Source organism: Rhipicephalus microplus, chromosome 5, assembly GCF_043290135.1.
Source record: "Rhipicephalus microplus isolate Deutch F79 chromosome 5, USDA_Rmic, whole genome shotgun sequence".
NCBI lineage: Eukaryota > Metazoa > Arthropoda > Arachnida > Ixodida > Ixodidae > Rhipicephalus > Rhipicephalus microplus.
In genome coordinates this window covers 93,141,801-93,158,066 of record NC_134704.1, presented here as the reverse complement: position 1 = coordinate 93,158,066, position 16,266 = coordinate 93,141,801, and the positions used below count along the sequence as shown (strand labels likewise).

The 16,266-nt window shown below is 45.5% G+C and overlaps 1 protein-coding gene across 6 annotated transcripts in view; it reads left to right on the top strand.

Moving 5' to 3' along the window:
• The window catches only part of Reps (RALBP1 associated Eps domain containing), a 52,103-nt gene that overhangs the window by 8,295 nt on the left and 27,542 nt on the right, over window positions 1-16,266 (top strand). For 4 of the 6 annotated variants that reach the window (XM_037425196.2, XM_037425195.2, XM_075895757.1 and 1 more), the window contains exons 5-11: window positions 340-440; window positions 1,597-1,711; window positions 6,216-6,401; window positions 7,235-7,298; window positions 11,922-12,076; window positions 13,026-13,147; window positions 15,601-15,693. In XM_037425196.2, the coding sequence (XP_037281093.2) occupies window positions 340-440; window positions 1,597-1,711; window positions 6,216-6,401; window positions 7,235-7,298; window positions 11,922-12,076; window positions 13,026-13,147; window positions 15,601-15,693 (836 nt within the window). The remainder of the gene's footprint in view (window positions 1-339; window positions 441-1,596; window positions 1,712-6,215; window positions 6,402-7,234; window positions 7,299-11,921; window positions 12,077-13,025; window positions 13,148-15,600; window positions 15,694-16,266) is intronic. The other 2 variants (XM_075895758.1, XM_075895759.1) reach the window with 2 other exon arrangements.

The following is a 16,266-nucleotide window of genomic DNA, read 5'->3' as shown; positions in this document are numbered from 1 at the left end:
CTTGGAGACTGAAATGTGAATTTTTTTTTAGTCCGACTGCTGTAAGCAATTGCTCTTGATAGACATGCCATGATGTTAGGGGCTTTTGAATACCTACGAGCAAATCCTGCTGCTGAGGGTAAATGAAACTGAGTCAAGAAACTGATGCCAGTATTACACAAACTGTAGTTGCAAGAAATGAAAGTACGAGCATTGCTTAGCCCTAAATTTTTGTGTACGAGTATTGTATGTTACTGGCCATGTCATTTCTTGTCCATACCTTGTCATTTCTTGTGGCAGTAGCCCTGGAAGTAAATGCCCTCATTTGATTTGGTTGTGACTGTTCAATTTGCCATCCAGCTGGCCACCCAACCCAACTGCCGCCTCCGCCATCGAAGAGCCACAACAAGGCGACCAGGCAGCCCAGCCTGAAGGAGCTTGAGCTGTCACCGCAGCATCAGGTGCTTGCTTTCACAGTTATTACAACGACGTGATGGCAAGAGAAAGGGGTAGCGCTTTGCACCGGTAGGCACTAAGGTGCCTGGATTCTCCTCCTCCCCCGTCGCTCTGTGCAGTGTGGCAGCATCTGTGCCATGGCGGCAGTGGTGGATCTATGAGCGGCTTTAAAGGCGATCGCACCTCACCCGTAAGCCTGCCTCAGCCACCACCCTCCCTATAGTGTGTGTTGTCTACCTCCTACCACCAATTAGGAACTACCCTTCCCCCTCGCTTCCCTGTCATACATCAAGAACACCCACCCCCCGTAAAAACGACTGGCTGGATCCACTTTTGCATGTCGGAGCCCATTTCTCATCAGCACGCGGATGGCATGTGGTTTGTAAAAAGCTTTCCGTGCACTGGGGCATGCAACATCCACACATCTATTTCGGCGACCAGACTCCCGAGTGACTGCGTAAGCTTGCTTTGACACTCGCATGGGGCGTGAGCAATGAAATAGAGACTTCAGAGACAGACGTGCCAGCAGGAGATGACGCCACCCTGCGCCGCGCAGCAGGGGAGGAGGAGCATCGAGACAACCTAGTGGGCACCACTCGAGTCGTGCCATCCAGCACTCCTCGAGGCAGTTTAAGGGGCCCCGAAGGGAAAAATGATTTCGCTCTTATCGGTAAAATACTGCTTTTCCGCAATACCAAATAAGCATTAAAGCCTGGAAACACGTATTAAGAAAATGGTCGACGCCACCTTTCAGCTTGCAGTGACAACACTGATTATGATTGTGTGGTTCAGTAAAACTTGTAGCTGGGCGAGTTGGTTCATAATTCTGGGTTTGCATTTGCACACATCAGGTTACCCAGAATTATGACCCAGAATTACGATTGTTTGTGCTGGGTCATGCAGAATACTGCATAGCACGGCCAAAGACCCTTTGAGCGAAGAATAACAACCCTTGTTTTTGTTTTTCCTGTTTGTCTTTATTCTTCTAAGAGTTTCCTGCTGCGATAGTTGTTTGCTACAGTCCATGTCAACTGTCTGTTGTGAATATTTCTAACAGCGGTGATAAATTTGTACAATTTTACTGCATCTCAGTTCTGTTCAGCTTTGTGCGCCGCCTGCAAGTGCGAGTGTCGTTATGAGGCCTGTTTCTTTGCGGTGCAGCCGTACGGCCCAGCTGTAGCCGGCTACCCCCAAGTGCCCCCAAGAGAATCGAGGGACTCCTCTCCCGAGGTGCACATGGGCTCCGACAAGACGTGGACCAAATTCAACCAGACAGGTGCGCTTTTTATTGCCGACAATCGCCTTCAAAAACCTTTAGCGGCACGGTTCTCTCAACTTGCATTGCTGATTTTTAAATGTAATTAATAGGTGCATTAACCTGTTGTCGTCGATTGATAGCACACAAAATTTCCCCTAGAACCTTGAAAACGAAACCAAACCTGCTCGTCCTTGGAGAAATATTTCCTCAACTATCTCCACTCCAATCGACAACGTCGTTGTTCCGTTTTTGCGGAGCTTGGAGCCGTAAAGAAGAAGCTTAACGAAGTCATGGGTGATGACGAGGTGGGCAAGGGGAAGCAGGAAGGGGGCATTTCCAGGATGATGTCCTCCAGTTGTTTTAAGAGCTTCCACACTGTCGAATACTGCGTTGGTTCAGATTTTGTGTACTCTGGGGCATAGCAGAAATAAATTAGCCATTTTTGTCATTTCTTGGCTACAGGGCCATGATTGCCTAAAGTATTTACACCACTGATTAAATTTTTGTTCATGGTCATCTCGGGCCCTAACTAATTGTAAAATTTTTAATAAGAATGTCTTTGAGAAAAACGAAAATTCCACGGCCGAAAGGGTTAACCTGCCTAGGCAGCTCACTTTTTAATTGTTTTTTCTAGTCTCGAATTCCATTGAGAGAACTAGAGTAGAGGGGTAGTGCAGTGAGGAGCGAGAGGCGGAGCACGGAGAGCAGGCTCACTTGATCTGCCACTGGAATGCGGCATGCTCTCGAAGAGTGGGTGAGAGAGTGACCAGTGGAGAGACCACGTGATCGAAACATTACAAGCCCCAGCATTTTCTGTTGAACAGCAGCAAAATACGTAAAAAATCAGGTCAGTCACGTGTTCTCAATTGTCCTAATGCGCAATATATTTGTGCAACGACGCACTGGGCAGACGTCCAGCTTTCATTGTCGCTGCCAGTACAAAACAGTGGTATCAAACTACGCACGGTTGCTACCATTGCGGCCGCACTCGCAGGCTGCAGAAGAATTCAGAGGCTGTGATGTTCAAAGGCCACGTGACTCCTCGCACTGCGCCTACTCCGCTTTTCAGGCGAGAGCACTGCAAACTGCTTTTGGCTGCTCTCAGCGTGTCAAAAGTGCTCTCGCTCTTCCAATGGATGACAGTGCTCCTGCACCTGTTCTACCACTGAAACACGCCGGCTCTCAAGAGAGCCCTTTAAGCATGCTTTTGAGTGCTCCTGCTCTCCCAATGGAACTCGTCATAGAAATTTTAGATCCAGTGCTTTTTAGTTTCTGTTCACACACATGGGAATCTCGGATGCATTGCTCTGTAGTTTCTGTTCACACAGCCTTGCTGTGCAAATGTACCATTGCCCCACCATTCTCAAGGGTGAACGCGAGTCTCAAAACAACCAAATTGATTTTTTGCAAAAACTTATTTTTGGGGCATTTGTACTTCTAAGCACCCACTCTCAAATCACTAATGCTAAATTTGGCTGGGAAATGCTATAAACCTTCAAAGCACCCCGGCAGCAGTAAAATGTCCCCGAAGGAATAAAATTTGTTCAAACATCACGCGCGCGTCATGAGCGTTCCAGTATACCGAGCGCCGCCATCTTGAGCTATGTTTGAAGCTGTTTCCTTTGTACATCATTCAAGCAGAATGGTCGTCGCAGCGGTTTCTCTGAAAATCGTTCCCGGGTTGCTGATTGGCTCTCTCTCACTCGGCGCGCATTTCAAATGCGCCGCACAGTCTCCCATTGGCTGTCATGGCCAGCGCGCTTTTTAAGAGCGCCTTTACTTGTTTCCTATTGGCTGATGTAACAAACATACTTTTTTCTTTCTTTTTTTTTCGCTTTCCGATTGTGTGCGTCTTCTTTTGCGCTTGTACAAGTTTCTCGATGCACCTTGTTACTTTGTGCTGGTAGTTTTTCCGCGCGAATGAGATGCCCGGAGTCTCTCATCTGAAACCATCCTCGCAAAGAGCTTTTGGAATTGGTAAAAAGCTGGCTTGGAATAGGAAGACACCGACTATAAGGGCGCTGTCAGGACAAGAGTTTGGTGGAGTCGCTGTTTATTAAGCACCTTCACGTTTATGATCCGCTCCACGTAAAAGTAACAGCGCATGTGCAAAACGATCTCTGTAGACGGTCTGATGCGTTTGTAAATAGGCGAGGGGGGGGGGGGGGGGCTTCAGTGGTAAAACACCAGAAGAAAGCCAGATGTACCTGTTCAAGTCATCATAAGCTTCTTCTTCCTAAAGAAATCTCTGGTCTGCTTCATCACGCTTCTCGCTGGATGAAGAGAGGTTTTTCTTGCAGCATGTAAAACAGTGCTAGCAAACCTCGTCGGTGTCACGAATAGCCTGAGCCTCTGGCAGTTTCCTCCGTAATGACGCAACATCCAAAATGTTTTTTTTTTTTTTTTGGCAATCTCTTTCTTGTGAGCGCGTAAATAATTGACATAGAATACTTGGCCTGAGCTACGCATCACGTATTGTGAACAGCTATACCAAGTCGAGACGTTTGTGCTGAACAGTGCCGGACTCGTTTTGTTGCTTCTCCTACGGCGCTGCCGTGACCAAAGAATGCCTCGTGTTTTCACGTTTTAAGAAGAGCCTCGTCTAAAGTTTTTACTTTAATAATGTATGGCCCACCCTGTGTGTCGAAGGACAAAATCCGTCTGGCGCCACCGGTGCCCCCTTGCAGTTCTCTATCGCGGCCGTGAAGGTCTCATTTCGATGTCGGCAAAGTGGTAGAGACGAGGGACCTTTAGATTTAGGTGCACGGTAAAGAGCAACAGGTGGTCAAAATTTCTGAAGCCCTCTGCTACGGCGTCTATTATAATTATGTGGTGGTTTTGCGACGTAAAATGTCACCTTCACATTTTCAAGGGGCAAAGGTCTAGGTATAATACAGAAAGAAGTTATCTGAGAGCCATGCAGAAGAGGTGATAACGGGAAACAAAATGAATGGTTCGGTAGATGTCCGAGGTAATGTCTTCAAAGGCTTATTTACGTACGTTGTGCGTTGCACTACGTGGTTGAAGGTCCCGGTATCTATTCCACGGGGTGCAAGGGACACGTACAGTGAGAAAGCACCCCCATAACTGCCCACCTTCTCATAATGGAAGCCGGCAGTTACAGATAAGGCTTCCTTGGCGTGGATTAGGTACATAAGCTGTACTAATGTCGCAGACGGATTTTTTGGACTCCAAAAATTCGAACTTCTTCGGTATTTTGAATTTCACAAACTCACCGTCAAGGTTCCCATTGCACTAATGCATTTTCGCAATCGTTTTTTTTTTTTTTTGCATGAATTTAGCTTTCAAAGTTTCATTTTTCAAACAAAATCATCTGTTTTGAGCTATGCCTGTTGATTTGTGCTCGATTTCGGAAGCCGTCATGTTGATTTTTTCGTTTGCTTGGTCCAGTTTGGCTTGGGGTGGCTAGTTGTGTGGCCTCCAAGATTGGAAGCGCACACAATCGTACAATTTCAGGGGCCATGTCTGATCTTTCTTGGCTAGCAAAACGGCGAAACTCAACTTTTTCAGTCAGCCTTATCATCATCATTATATCCCAACAGGTTGTTTTTATTTTCTGAGCCTTTTTTTTCTGGTCATTATTGTGTACGTGGTCATGTTAGTGCCAAATGTGTTTGAGCCATTGTGCGCGTCACACGCTCGCTGCTGTTCGCGGTTGCAGTAGAACTTTGGAGATGGTCATGAAACTCTGCTACTGACCTGCAACTCGTGGGTTTGATCGGGGCTGCCGTGGTAGCGTTTCGATGGGGGTGAAATGCTGGAGGCTCATGCACTGTGCATTGTCAGTGCTGGTACAAGAAGCATGCATCTTTTTGCGGTTGGTATCTAGTTTTGTTAGCCTGGTTTGGTGGAGCCAACAACTTTGGTGCCCGCAACGTTCGGCAGCAGGGATTACCAATGCGCTTGCCAGGGAAGTTACTGTAGCACAAATAGAACCGAATTTGCTCGTACCCAAGAACAGCATGAAGCATGGCATTATTTGGGATTTCTTTAGGCTTTTATAGTCCAAATAAACTTCGTTTTGATGGCTTGACCATTTTTTCTAACTATTTTGCGGTCCCTGCCAGGTCTGGAAAATTGGTCGGTGACGGTATGTTGCACCTGACGGTGTTTGGCTAGGTCATCAAAAACATCCTCTCGCGGTGCTTCGCTTAGTCTTTACAACGAAATAATATTGGTGTAGGCTGCGAACTGGGCACGCATTATCACTGTAGAGGGTGGCCATCCTTTGGTCTGGCTTGCAGGAGGGGCGCTAGATCCAATAAAACCTCAACATAGTTTTGTTCAATGCAAGCTATCAGAATGAAGTTCTTCTGCTGCAAAAAAATTAGAATTAGAGTTTTCAGTAGAATGCAGGCTCATGGACAACCAGCAAGAACTATGAACCAAGCACCCTCTCATATTGAAATGCGACCGATAACAACTCGCCCAAGTTGCCATTTTACTGAAGTACAAGTGCTCTGTTGTAATAATGAAAGGCCCGCCCGACATGTGCTCGCAGGTGATGGGCAGCTAAACTGGAGCCACTTTGAGGAGCACCGGCAGCTACTGGGCAACGAGGAGGACAGCAGCGACCGGCATTCGAGTGACGAAGAACACGACGTCTGGAGCATCGCGGACGACCAGCGAGACTACTACACCAACCAGTTCCAGCTCATGCAGCCCGACCTGCGGGGAAAGATCACTGGTTCGTGCCTCTGCGAGAAATTCGGGGACACCGTAATTCTCGGCATAGGTGTCTGGTGGCGGCACTCTCATCTCGGCATTCATGTGCACAGGCACATGAATGCCTGGGCTCAACTTTGTGTTGTGTCGCGATGTTGTAGTGGATCTCAGAGGCCACATCGAAAGAAGCAGGAGGTTTATATCAGGTTTTTCAAGTGTCGCGATTATCTTACCTGGTCACAAAAAACTGCCTGCTCTTATAGTTAACTCGATAAATTTTCAGTATCGTGACATTTAAAGGGCCAGTAAACAACCTTGAGGTTCAAAAATGTTTATGAAAAGAAATATGTGAATCTTTGCTTTGTGAACATGCTGCCGCAAGAATTTTGCAAGTGCGTGCTATAATAAGGAATTTACAGGGGTTAGAAGAGCGGTTTCAGCTGGTTTCAAATTTTCGAGCGGCCTCGCCACCCTTCTCCCTGGCAGGGAGAGGAAGGCGTATCTCGTCTTTGTGACTGGTTTAGACCAATCGACAAGCTTCGTACTACTTCAAGTGGCCAACCGGCGACTTTGCTTCACTGCGCGTGAAAGGAGGATTGATCAGGCGTAGGAAAGAAGCAGGGGAATGGTTTTCGGTAATCAAGGCGTGGCACAGTAATATTCGGAAAACATGATGGCCACGGTCCACTTTACGAATTGGCAAGCTTCATAGTGGGAGCGTTAAAAAAAAACGTCTGAGCCTGTTTATTGGCTGCTTACATGGCCCTTATATATTAACTAAATTTATCCCCCAATATTGTATGCATCAATTTTGTAATAGTAGAGTAAAAGATGGGGTTCGCGAATGTTTTTCAGGTGCTATTGCCAAGGAGTTCTTTGAAAAGTCCAAGCTTCCTGTTCACGAGCTATCCAAGATATGGTAAGTGAACTTTGGAGCGTTGCACAGTATCTTTTCTCGTGATTTACCGCCAAAAAATAACTAGCCAAATTTATAAGCAGGGCCTCAACAACTAGAAAAAACATTGAGGGAATGCTAGGCACACACCGGTGTATTTTCACCCATCCTTTTGAAAATGTGAACTTTGTTCACGTTAGTAGCCTGTTACGTCTACATCTACCGTGAAAACCGGGATATGTTTGACCAGAATATAGATCCCCCCACACCCTCCCCAAACTTGGAGTCTCCAAAAAAGATATTTTTCAAATATGCAAAGTATTGCGGCGCATCCTTACCTTAGTAAACACGCGACACAAGCAGCTGTGCTGTCGTGACATTTCTTTTTATTTGGACGCTTATCTTATGTAGTTAAATGCCAGAAGACCACAAAGTTCTGTAACTATGACTCATCCAAACTTGAGTCCCAGAACATTTGCGTTTTTTACTAGTAACGTCCCAGAGTGCATTGTGCTCCATTCCATGCAATGCATTACTGATCTGGAATTTACAGAAAGACAGAAGTAGGCCACCTCAGCGCAAAGCCCTTTCACTTCATAAATTGGCTCACCCTTGATGGCGATAAATTGGCTCACCCTTGAGCCCTAAGCCATGCGCCATCTCGAGAGCTTTCACGTGGATGTACTCCCCCATCACGATTAGCAACCTTGCACGCAGCTCCTGGACGAATTTGGCGAGTTGCGTTTCCAGTTCAGGGTGCATTTTTTTGGTTGCTGCAGGATGTGATGTGCTGCTTTTGGCTACTCCAGCATCGGATGCTTTCTGCACCGAATTCCCGTTGTGCCGCCAGGTTGCCCTGCGCTTCGGCATACTCGAAAACTTTTTTCTTATAGCATATCGTAAACTGCAGTCGTCTGCCACTCATTTTTGAAGTAAATAGAAAAAAAGAAGACAGACTGACAACAGATAACTGAGGCAAAATGGCGTTCCTAAAACAGGCCTTGCCTAGCCATGCCCAACGACGCCGCTGGTGGTGGTGACGATGGCAATGGAAGCTTTCGACTTCAGCTGCACATCGTTGCGAGACTTCCACATTTTTTTCTGCCAGTGACCTGTATATAAGACGAGGGTTGGGGCACTTTTCATTGCGTATTTTTGAAAGAAGATTCCACCTATATTTCATTTTTTACGATAGGCAGCTAGGCACTGTTGATGCCAAGCATGAAGGAAGTGCAAAGCTGGGAGGCCCTTTTTCTTCTCTTGCTTTTTCCCTCTTCTTTTTGTTTTTTTCTCTTTACTTCTCTTCCATTTCTCTCTGTGTTAGAGGCTTCCTTTAGTTTCTGTCTGTATCTTTCTCCCTCTCCACTAGTTTTTTTCTTTTTTCTCTATTTTTCTATGTTAAAGCTATGATATGCTCTCCTACCTTCTCGCCCTGACTTCCCCTTTCCCAACCAACTTTCTCAACTGTAGTACAGTAGAACCTCATTGATACGTTCCCACTTAATATGACTTTCCGACTCCTGCGCTCAAAATCACGAAAACTAAATATTCACCCATAAAGCTATGTGTTTGTATGTTCCACTTAATACATTTTTTGAAAACATGATTATTCAGCAGCAACGTTTGCGGCAAAGTGCGATTGTATTGTGCATTCTGCGGACGAAAATTCTCATTTAGGTGGGCAAAAAAACTGCTCTCACGTGCTTGTGAAGCGCCAAATAGCAGACGGCCATCGCTTGGCGACGGCGGTTATTTTGCTTCTCCCTCTCCGACACTGGCCTGTCTGAGCCATCAAAGTTTCAAACAGTTTTTGAAAAATGCCTGTTATTTTCTGTAGCACAGTGGTTTTCGCGATGTAGCGTGGCCTGTAGAGCTGCCACATCAACGGCACGTACCGTATTTACACGCATAATCCTCGCACTTTTTTTGCCAGAAAACCGATGCAAAGTTGGGGGGTGCGAGAATTACGCGGGGAAAACTTTCTACGAAAACGCAGAGAGCGAAAAAGAAAACTAAGTGGCCGCAATGCGGAATCCTCACAAAAGCACCTTACAGCAAGCTTTAAGAAGTATTAATTTGAACTTACCTCAACAATAAAAGCAGAGGTTCAACACAAGGCAAGATTTATTTCAGACACAAAAAGTGGAAGCAAATAGTCAAGAATTAGAATACCATACGCGAAGCTTGTGAGCGTTGCGGCGTAGCGGTAGCGGTCGGCGCTCAGCAGGAGCCCTCAAAAAGTAAGCGTAGGACGTCAGTATTGGGCTGATGGCTATTTAACAGAATCGTCCGCAGTTCCCTTCTGAAGAAATAAAGTTTACCATCAATCCCAGTTTTTGGCACACGGCAGGCCCAACGCGTCTTGGTGGCTTTCAGCTGCCGTCACCGGTAGCGAACACAAAATTCGTCTGCTCCGAAGGGCCTACCGGCGGCCCTGTTGCCGTTGTTTAGCGCATGATCTATCACTTGCAACTTGAAGCAGCCGTGTGGCTTCAGTATCGCCCCATAACGTGCCAAGATTACCGACACAACACGCAAAACACGCCGCAGTGCGCACTGGCCACTTCGGGTTGGCTTGGATTGGATTGGATCTCAGTGCAATAGTATGCTTGATGCTTAAGAGATGGCGCCAGATGGTGCACGCTATCATCAATGGCTGGAACGAGCAGACGACATTATTGCGGCAGTTTTTGGAGGTGCGATAATTACTCGAGGGGAAAAAAATCATATTTTGGGGGGGGCGATGTGGGGGGTGCGAGAATTATGCGAGTGCGAGGATTACGCGAGTAAATATGGTAGTTGCTGCTGGCACTCGGCCTCCGGGGCTTGTTCTCATGCTCGTACTGCACCAACGGCTCGGTGAGTGAGAGCTTTTACCTGTCAACTCTGGGCGCTCTGCGATAGTTGTTCATGGCCTACTCATGTAGAGGTTTTCCACAGCGCGTGGGCTCTGTGCTATGGCAACAACAACATTAACTCACAACTCAACCAGTGGTGCGCGGTTTACGACGCCGATGACGATGTGACTGATATCACAGCCAATGGAGATCACTCTCCACTCTGACACCGATGCCGAACAATTGAGATATGCAGGCTGCCCCATGTTATATCTGGCCGGGCCCTGTGTGAGGCTGCACTGCACGCTGCTCAGTGTACATAGTTCACGATTCGAGACAGTAGCGTCTAGCATGGCGTCGAAGAAGCGCAAGGAGAAGCGTATAGACATAACGACCGAGCTTGGACTGTCAGCATCTACTGTGAATACTGTGGTTTTGAAGCGGAAAGAAATTGAGATGAATTCTTTGGTATTCGATGGAGCAACAAAGCAAGCCCGTGGAGCTTGTTATGGCGAGCTGGAAGAGGCGCTATTAAAGTGGTTTAAGCAAGCACGGGCCTCGGAAGTTAGCTTTGATGCAAGCGTGCTCAAGGATCAGCTGTTTCAGGAAGTGCGGTTTTGAGCGGCATCTTTTATCAGAGGACACAGAGCGCAGCGAAGACAAGCCTGTGACATGCCCGTCTGACATCGTCGAGGACATCGATGAGGAGTTTCATTACACTGGCGCCGATGCATTCTTTGCCGATTTGGTTTTGATAGACGGCAATGTCCCGATTTGCGAGCCGCAAAGTGTTGCAGAGATTGTCGCAGAGGTTGTCGGGGGCGACACAGCGAAGGAGGGGGGGGGGGGGGCACCGCAAGACAGCTGCAAAAATGAAAGCGTGCACTGGCTGGATAATTTCGCTGAACCCCTTGCTGAACTGGAAGATCTGCAAAGCTTCTTTTTGCAGGAAAAACAATGAAAATGCAGACAAGGGTCTGCAATGTGTGCAGAAAGAGCTTTTCTTGTGTAAAGGTGAGAGGCAGCAGCAAATTACGATGTTTCTTTTCTTTTTTTTTTTTTCGAGGAATTTTTTTTTGCTCATACGACTTTATATGAACTTGTCAGCCTTATATTTTGCTGGATTCGGATTGTACGTTATCCCAGATTGTACGTTTATTTTCTGCTTTCTTTTCAAAAACGTATCAAGGTTCTATTGTACTATACAAGGCTATGTGGCGCTCTGCTAGCATGCCTATATACAAGGCTATGTGGCGCTCTGCTAGCATGCCTAGATAAGCAAGTGTAACAATACTGATTGTTGGCCTAGTTGGTACTTGCTTACTGACATGCTTTGGTCGCAAATAACACATACACTGTGTGTGTTATTGCGGCCAAAGTGTGTGTTATTTGCGGCCAAAACATGTCAGTAAGATAAGCAAGTGGTTGTGATGCTCGCCTTTGGTTCGTGGGTAAACGGCTTTGAACCCAGCCTTTACTCACTTTCTCCTCCGTCAGAGTCTTTGCATTGCACGCTGAACAAGTCGAAGCAGCGAGAGTACTCCGGGTACACATGTTTGGGGAGCAAAACAGAAGAGAACAGAGAGAGTACACGCTGGTGGGGTAATTTCGTAGCATGCGCTATAAAGGTGGATAACATTCATGTCTATGTAATCCATAGGCATTCATGGGACTGTTTACGTGAATATGTCGCAGTGTAGCGAGAAGCACAACAGCTCTTCTGTGTGAAACTTTGCCTAATAACGTTACCCTTGCATCCTTTGGCTCCTGCATATGCGATGCATGCCTGAGAAATCATGTCTGGGCGCAGGCAACTTTCTGATGTGGACAAGGACGGTGCGTTAAGCATCGAGGAGTTCTGCACTGCCATGCATCTGGTAGTTCTACGAAGAAACAACATTGAGCTTCCAGAGACCCTTCCACCTTGTCTGATTCCGAAGGTTCCTGCCAGCAAAGGAGTGGACGGTAAGGCATGGGCACCGCCGCGCACATTCGGAACATGGCAGGAAACCTAAAACAAAGTTCAGTTTGACGCGAGAGTGCCGTAGTTGTAAATGATAAGTAAGCATATGCACCAATTGGGGGGGCAACTAACACTGTAACGTTGTGGTTGCTTTCGTTACGCGATGGGATGTGCGACAGATGGTACAGATTATCGTCTTATACTTTATTGTTCTACCTGCTCGCACATTTGCTGCATTCGCTCTCCATCTTTGAATATGGGCAACTTTTTGTTTCAACACTTAACTGTCTACCTCGCCGATAGCATTGGACATGAAAATATTCTATGCTTGGGCCACTGTCGCAGACATTTTACACATGTAAACAGGCATTAGCGACAAATTAAAGGCCGTAGTGGCTTTCTGGTGATGTTAACGATTTTAAATCTTGAAAGACTCGAGAATTGCCTCCTCGATAATATGAACTTCCCCATTTAACGAAATAATTCTAATGCCATCATCACTGTGTTAAATCAAGTTTCAAATGTAATTGTTCAAGTTGAAATTATGTCTATAGAACAAGTAGTGAAGACCAAAGGCAGCCTGTGCAGTGTTTCCTTATGGGGTGGTGGAGGTTCATGGTGTGCCCTCCCTATTATTTTAATGTATGGAGCTGTCTAAGTCCCAGCACCCCTCTCTCTATATGTCAGTGTGGGTGGGCTGATGGGCTGACTCTGCCCCCCGCCCCAGCTCTTATGTGATCCGATGGGGGGAGGGGGGGAGTGTCTGCTTGCCCTCGTGCACACATGCCTATCCCGAAGATTGTGGAAATAAAAGTATCTGCATCACTTAGTCCTGAATTATCGTGTTTCAATTTGTGAGCACTTCACGTACTAGCTACCAGTGTGGGAGAAATTTGGGGTAGGTGCTCATTCTGTTTTTCGTTTTTTTTTTTTTTTTTTAACGCATTGTAGTCGTGGATGGAACAGCCTACCAGATGCCACCACATCCCGTCGCCCAGCCGGCCCGCATAGCCAGCCCCAAAAGCCACACGCCACCTGCTTCGAAAGAACCACTCTCGCCTCAGAACAAAGAAGTGAGCCTGCATTTTCGTCACCATCGCATGGATTTGCACATAACGAAAACTCTTGTCTGCAGTGATTGCCGTGCATCGTGTACTTAAGACTCTCTAAAACGTGTGCTTCTTTTTTTCTTGGAAATCTCTGGACATAAGGTACAGTGGCACAAATTAGTCAGCCTCTTGATGCCATGAATCAGCTTTTCATCTAGGTTGTCATACAGAAGACATGCATAGGGAAGGTGAAATCCTCAAATAAAATTGGATTGGCAAGTTGTCAAGGGAGATGAAGGCAAGTTGCCATTAATTTTGAAATAAGTGCCTATGTGCATCTACTGCGTTGTCAGCATTAACATTTTTTCTCTCGGGAAATATTTAGCACAGTTTAGATTATGCAAGCAGTTGTAGAGTGATCTAAGTGGGACAGAACGAAATAGACAAGAGGTCCGAAAGAAGTTCAGTTGACATTCCACACACTGAATAGTTGAACAGAACTGGTGCCACAGAAGATAAGTGCCTCTTATGTCAGTGGAGGTTTAAGTTGTATGAGAATGGGAAACTTGCCGGTATGCAAGATAGCCAGCGGAACGAGAAATTTTTTTCTCTTTTGAGATCGCATCTTTTGGTAGACGTAATATACACTGATGATCATCCTGTTGAGCATGCACGGTAAAACATGCCTTGTGATACCTTAATTTTACTCTGCATCATGCCCAGTGCGCATTGGTTGGTATTGCTTTCATTTTTTTCTGTCAGTACCACTCCGTTTGACACATTCCTTTTGCTACCATGATAATTATAACATTGTTAATCAAACAGCAAATTAGCCATTGTTGTACAGCTTTGGTATTGATGGATCACATTGCACATTTAGGTCATAGCATTGCCAAGTTGAAAACGTTCCAGCACGAGACTTGCATGTAATTATTTTGCATAACAGATGCTAATATTTAACTCCAAGTGTGTGTTTTTATAGTAATCTATATTTCGTAGCCATTGTGCCAGCAAGGATGTTTCCTTTTGAGCTTGTTTTGCTGCAGTGCCTGCCAGCCACTTGCAGGGTTCATGCGGGTGTTTAAATTTGAACATTTTGTTTTCAAGGCCTTGAAAGTGCTGGAATTTTCGGAAATTTTGAAAATTCGTACATATTTAGTTTTAATAAACATTGTCGCACATTTCACAGCACATTATTTGTGATGCCATAAATGTAGCAGGTGGCATATGTAGTTTGCCCATGACAAAAGAATTGAGAACATGAGTAGCTTCTGAATGCAACCAACATTGTGAATTTCTTTATTCTGAAGAAAGGCAGGAGGGTGAAAATGGGAAACATAAAAATAAATGTTGCATTTAGGGGGGGGGGGGGGGGTCGATATCCAAAAAAGGAAAAGAAACTAGAACTTTGAGAAAAGGTAGAGACAGCGTAGCGACCTGACATGCATCATCAAGTCGAGCAGCCTTAGAAAGACTACCTAGACCAGGCAGCAGGAGACAGTGGATATTTATATGAAAATTCGGAAAGAGCAACAAGGTGTTGCTTCAGAACTATTCCTTAGTTTTCCTATTCAAATAAAAGTTTGCAATTTGTGTCATGCTGAAAATGATGAGTACCCAGGCAAGTTTAAGGAACTATAATTTAAAGTTGTCTAGAAAGAAAATATCATTGGAACCCTGTGTTTGACGTCTGTTCCAGGGATGTTACTCTTTTTCGATGAATTCTAGTTACTTCAAGTCTTTATCCTCTTCTGCGCATGTGTTAATTGGGCTGCTAACAGACAATGTGTTCCTTGAAAATTTGCGCCCATAGCCTTGAAAGTCCTTGAAAACCCTTGAATTTTTGTCGTGTAAGTGAGCACGAACCTTGCACTTAGCACTTCATGTTGTGTTGTGAAGTTAACCTCGTTGAATTAGTTGCTATTGCATTTTGCTCATTAATGTAGTATATTAGGTCACTCATTCCTACTAATTGTTCATATTTCATTTTAGGTTCCTGAAATCATTATACAAAGGGATTTAGTGACATTGGAGAAATGTGAAATTCCGCTAAATAAGGAAATGGCCATTCATATTATCTCTCCTCTTACATGTGTGCTTGAAGCACATAGTTTGTGGAATAATGTTTTCATTTGTAGGCAGACTTCACCCAGCCTTCCAACCTTTTTTTTTTTTTTTTTTTTACATTCGGGTTCCATGCGTTAACTCTGAGGGTTAAATTTTTTTTACCGAATGCTACCAAAATAGTTGACTTTTTCTGTTTTGTGTGAGAAAAAAAAATTTTAATTTTTTGGGTGACCACAAAGTGAGAGAAAAAATGTTTGTATTACAATTCATCGCTCGAGCCAAGTGCAGTGTGTGCCTTTGGTGTTCTTTTAACCGGTTCTTGAGATAACGGCATTTATTATGCGTGCGTGTGTGTTGGCTAGCATGGCAAACAGTGCTTTTTGTCTCCCTCCCTCCTCCTTCCCCGGCAGTGGACCAAGTTCAGCGACTCCCCTACTAGCACTGTGTCATCTCCCAGCATGAAGCCGGTGAATTTCGATTTCTCCACGGCCTCTGTTGAACAGGTTGCTGCTTCTGTGCTTCTTTATTGGCTTCTAGAGGGGGTTTGCAGGGGGGGGGGGGCATTGCACTACACTGGTTATCGTGAATGCCTCACAAGTAATTTGCGATGAGCGTTGCAGTGTTACGCATGTTTTTGTCTCGTTCTTTTCTATTATGCAAAACTGTTGCCTTGAACTTAGCTGCTGGGTTGCACTGGCGATTGGGAGAAGAGTCAACTTAATGCTCCACTGTACGAAATAGCTGCAATGTGTGTCGTGCGAGTTCGTGATGTGTTTGCACAGATTTTGTGGGTGTGCTAAGTGTCTGTTTAGTAACTACGTGTTGCATCCTTTAATCCAGTAGGCTGAGGCTGACGAGGAAACCAGTTCTCGCCAGCGAAACTTCGTCTCCAAACTTTTGCTCATAATTGTGCCCTGTGGACTGGCACTTGTGGAAGAAGCTAATGCATACAGACAGTAGAAGATATGTACGGAATGCAAAAATGTTGTCTTGTATCCAGGGTCTGCAGGCTCTACCTTTATTTTTTTTGTCATAAATCCTTACCAGCAAGCCACGCTTTTCCTTATTCACAACTA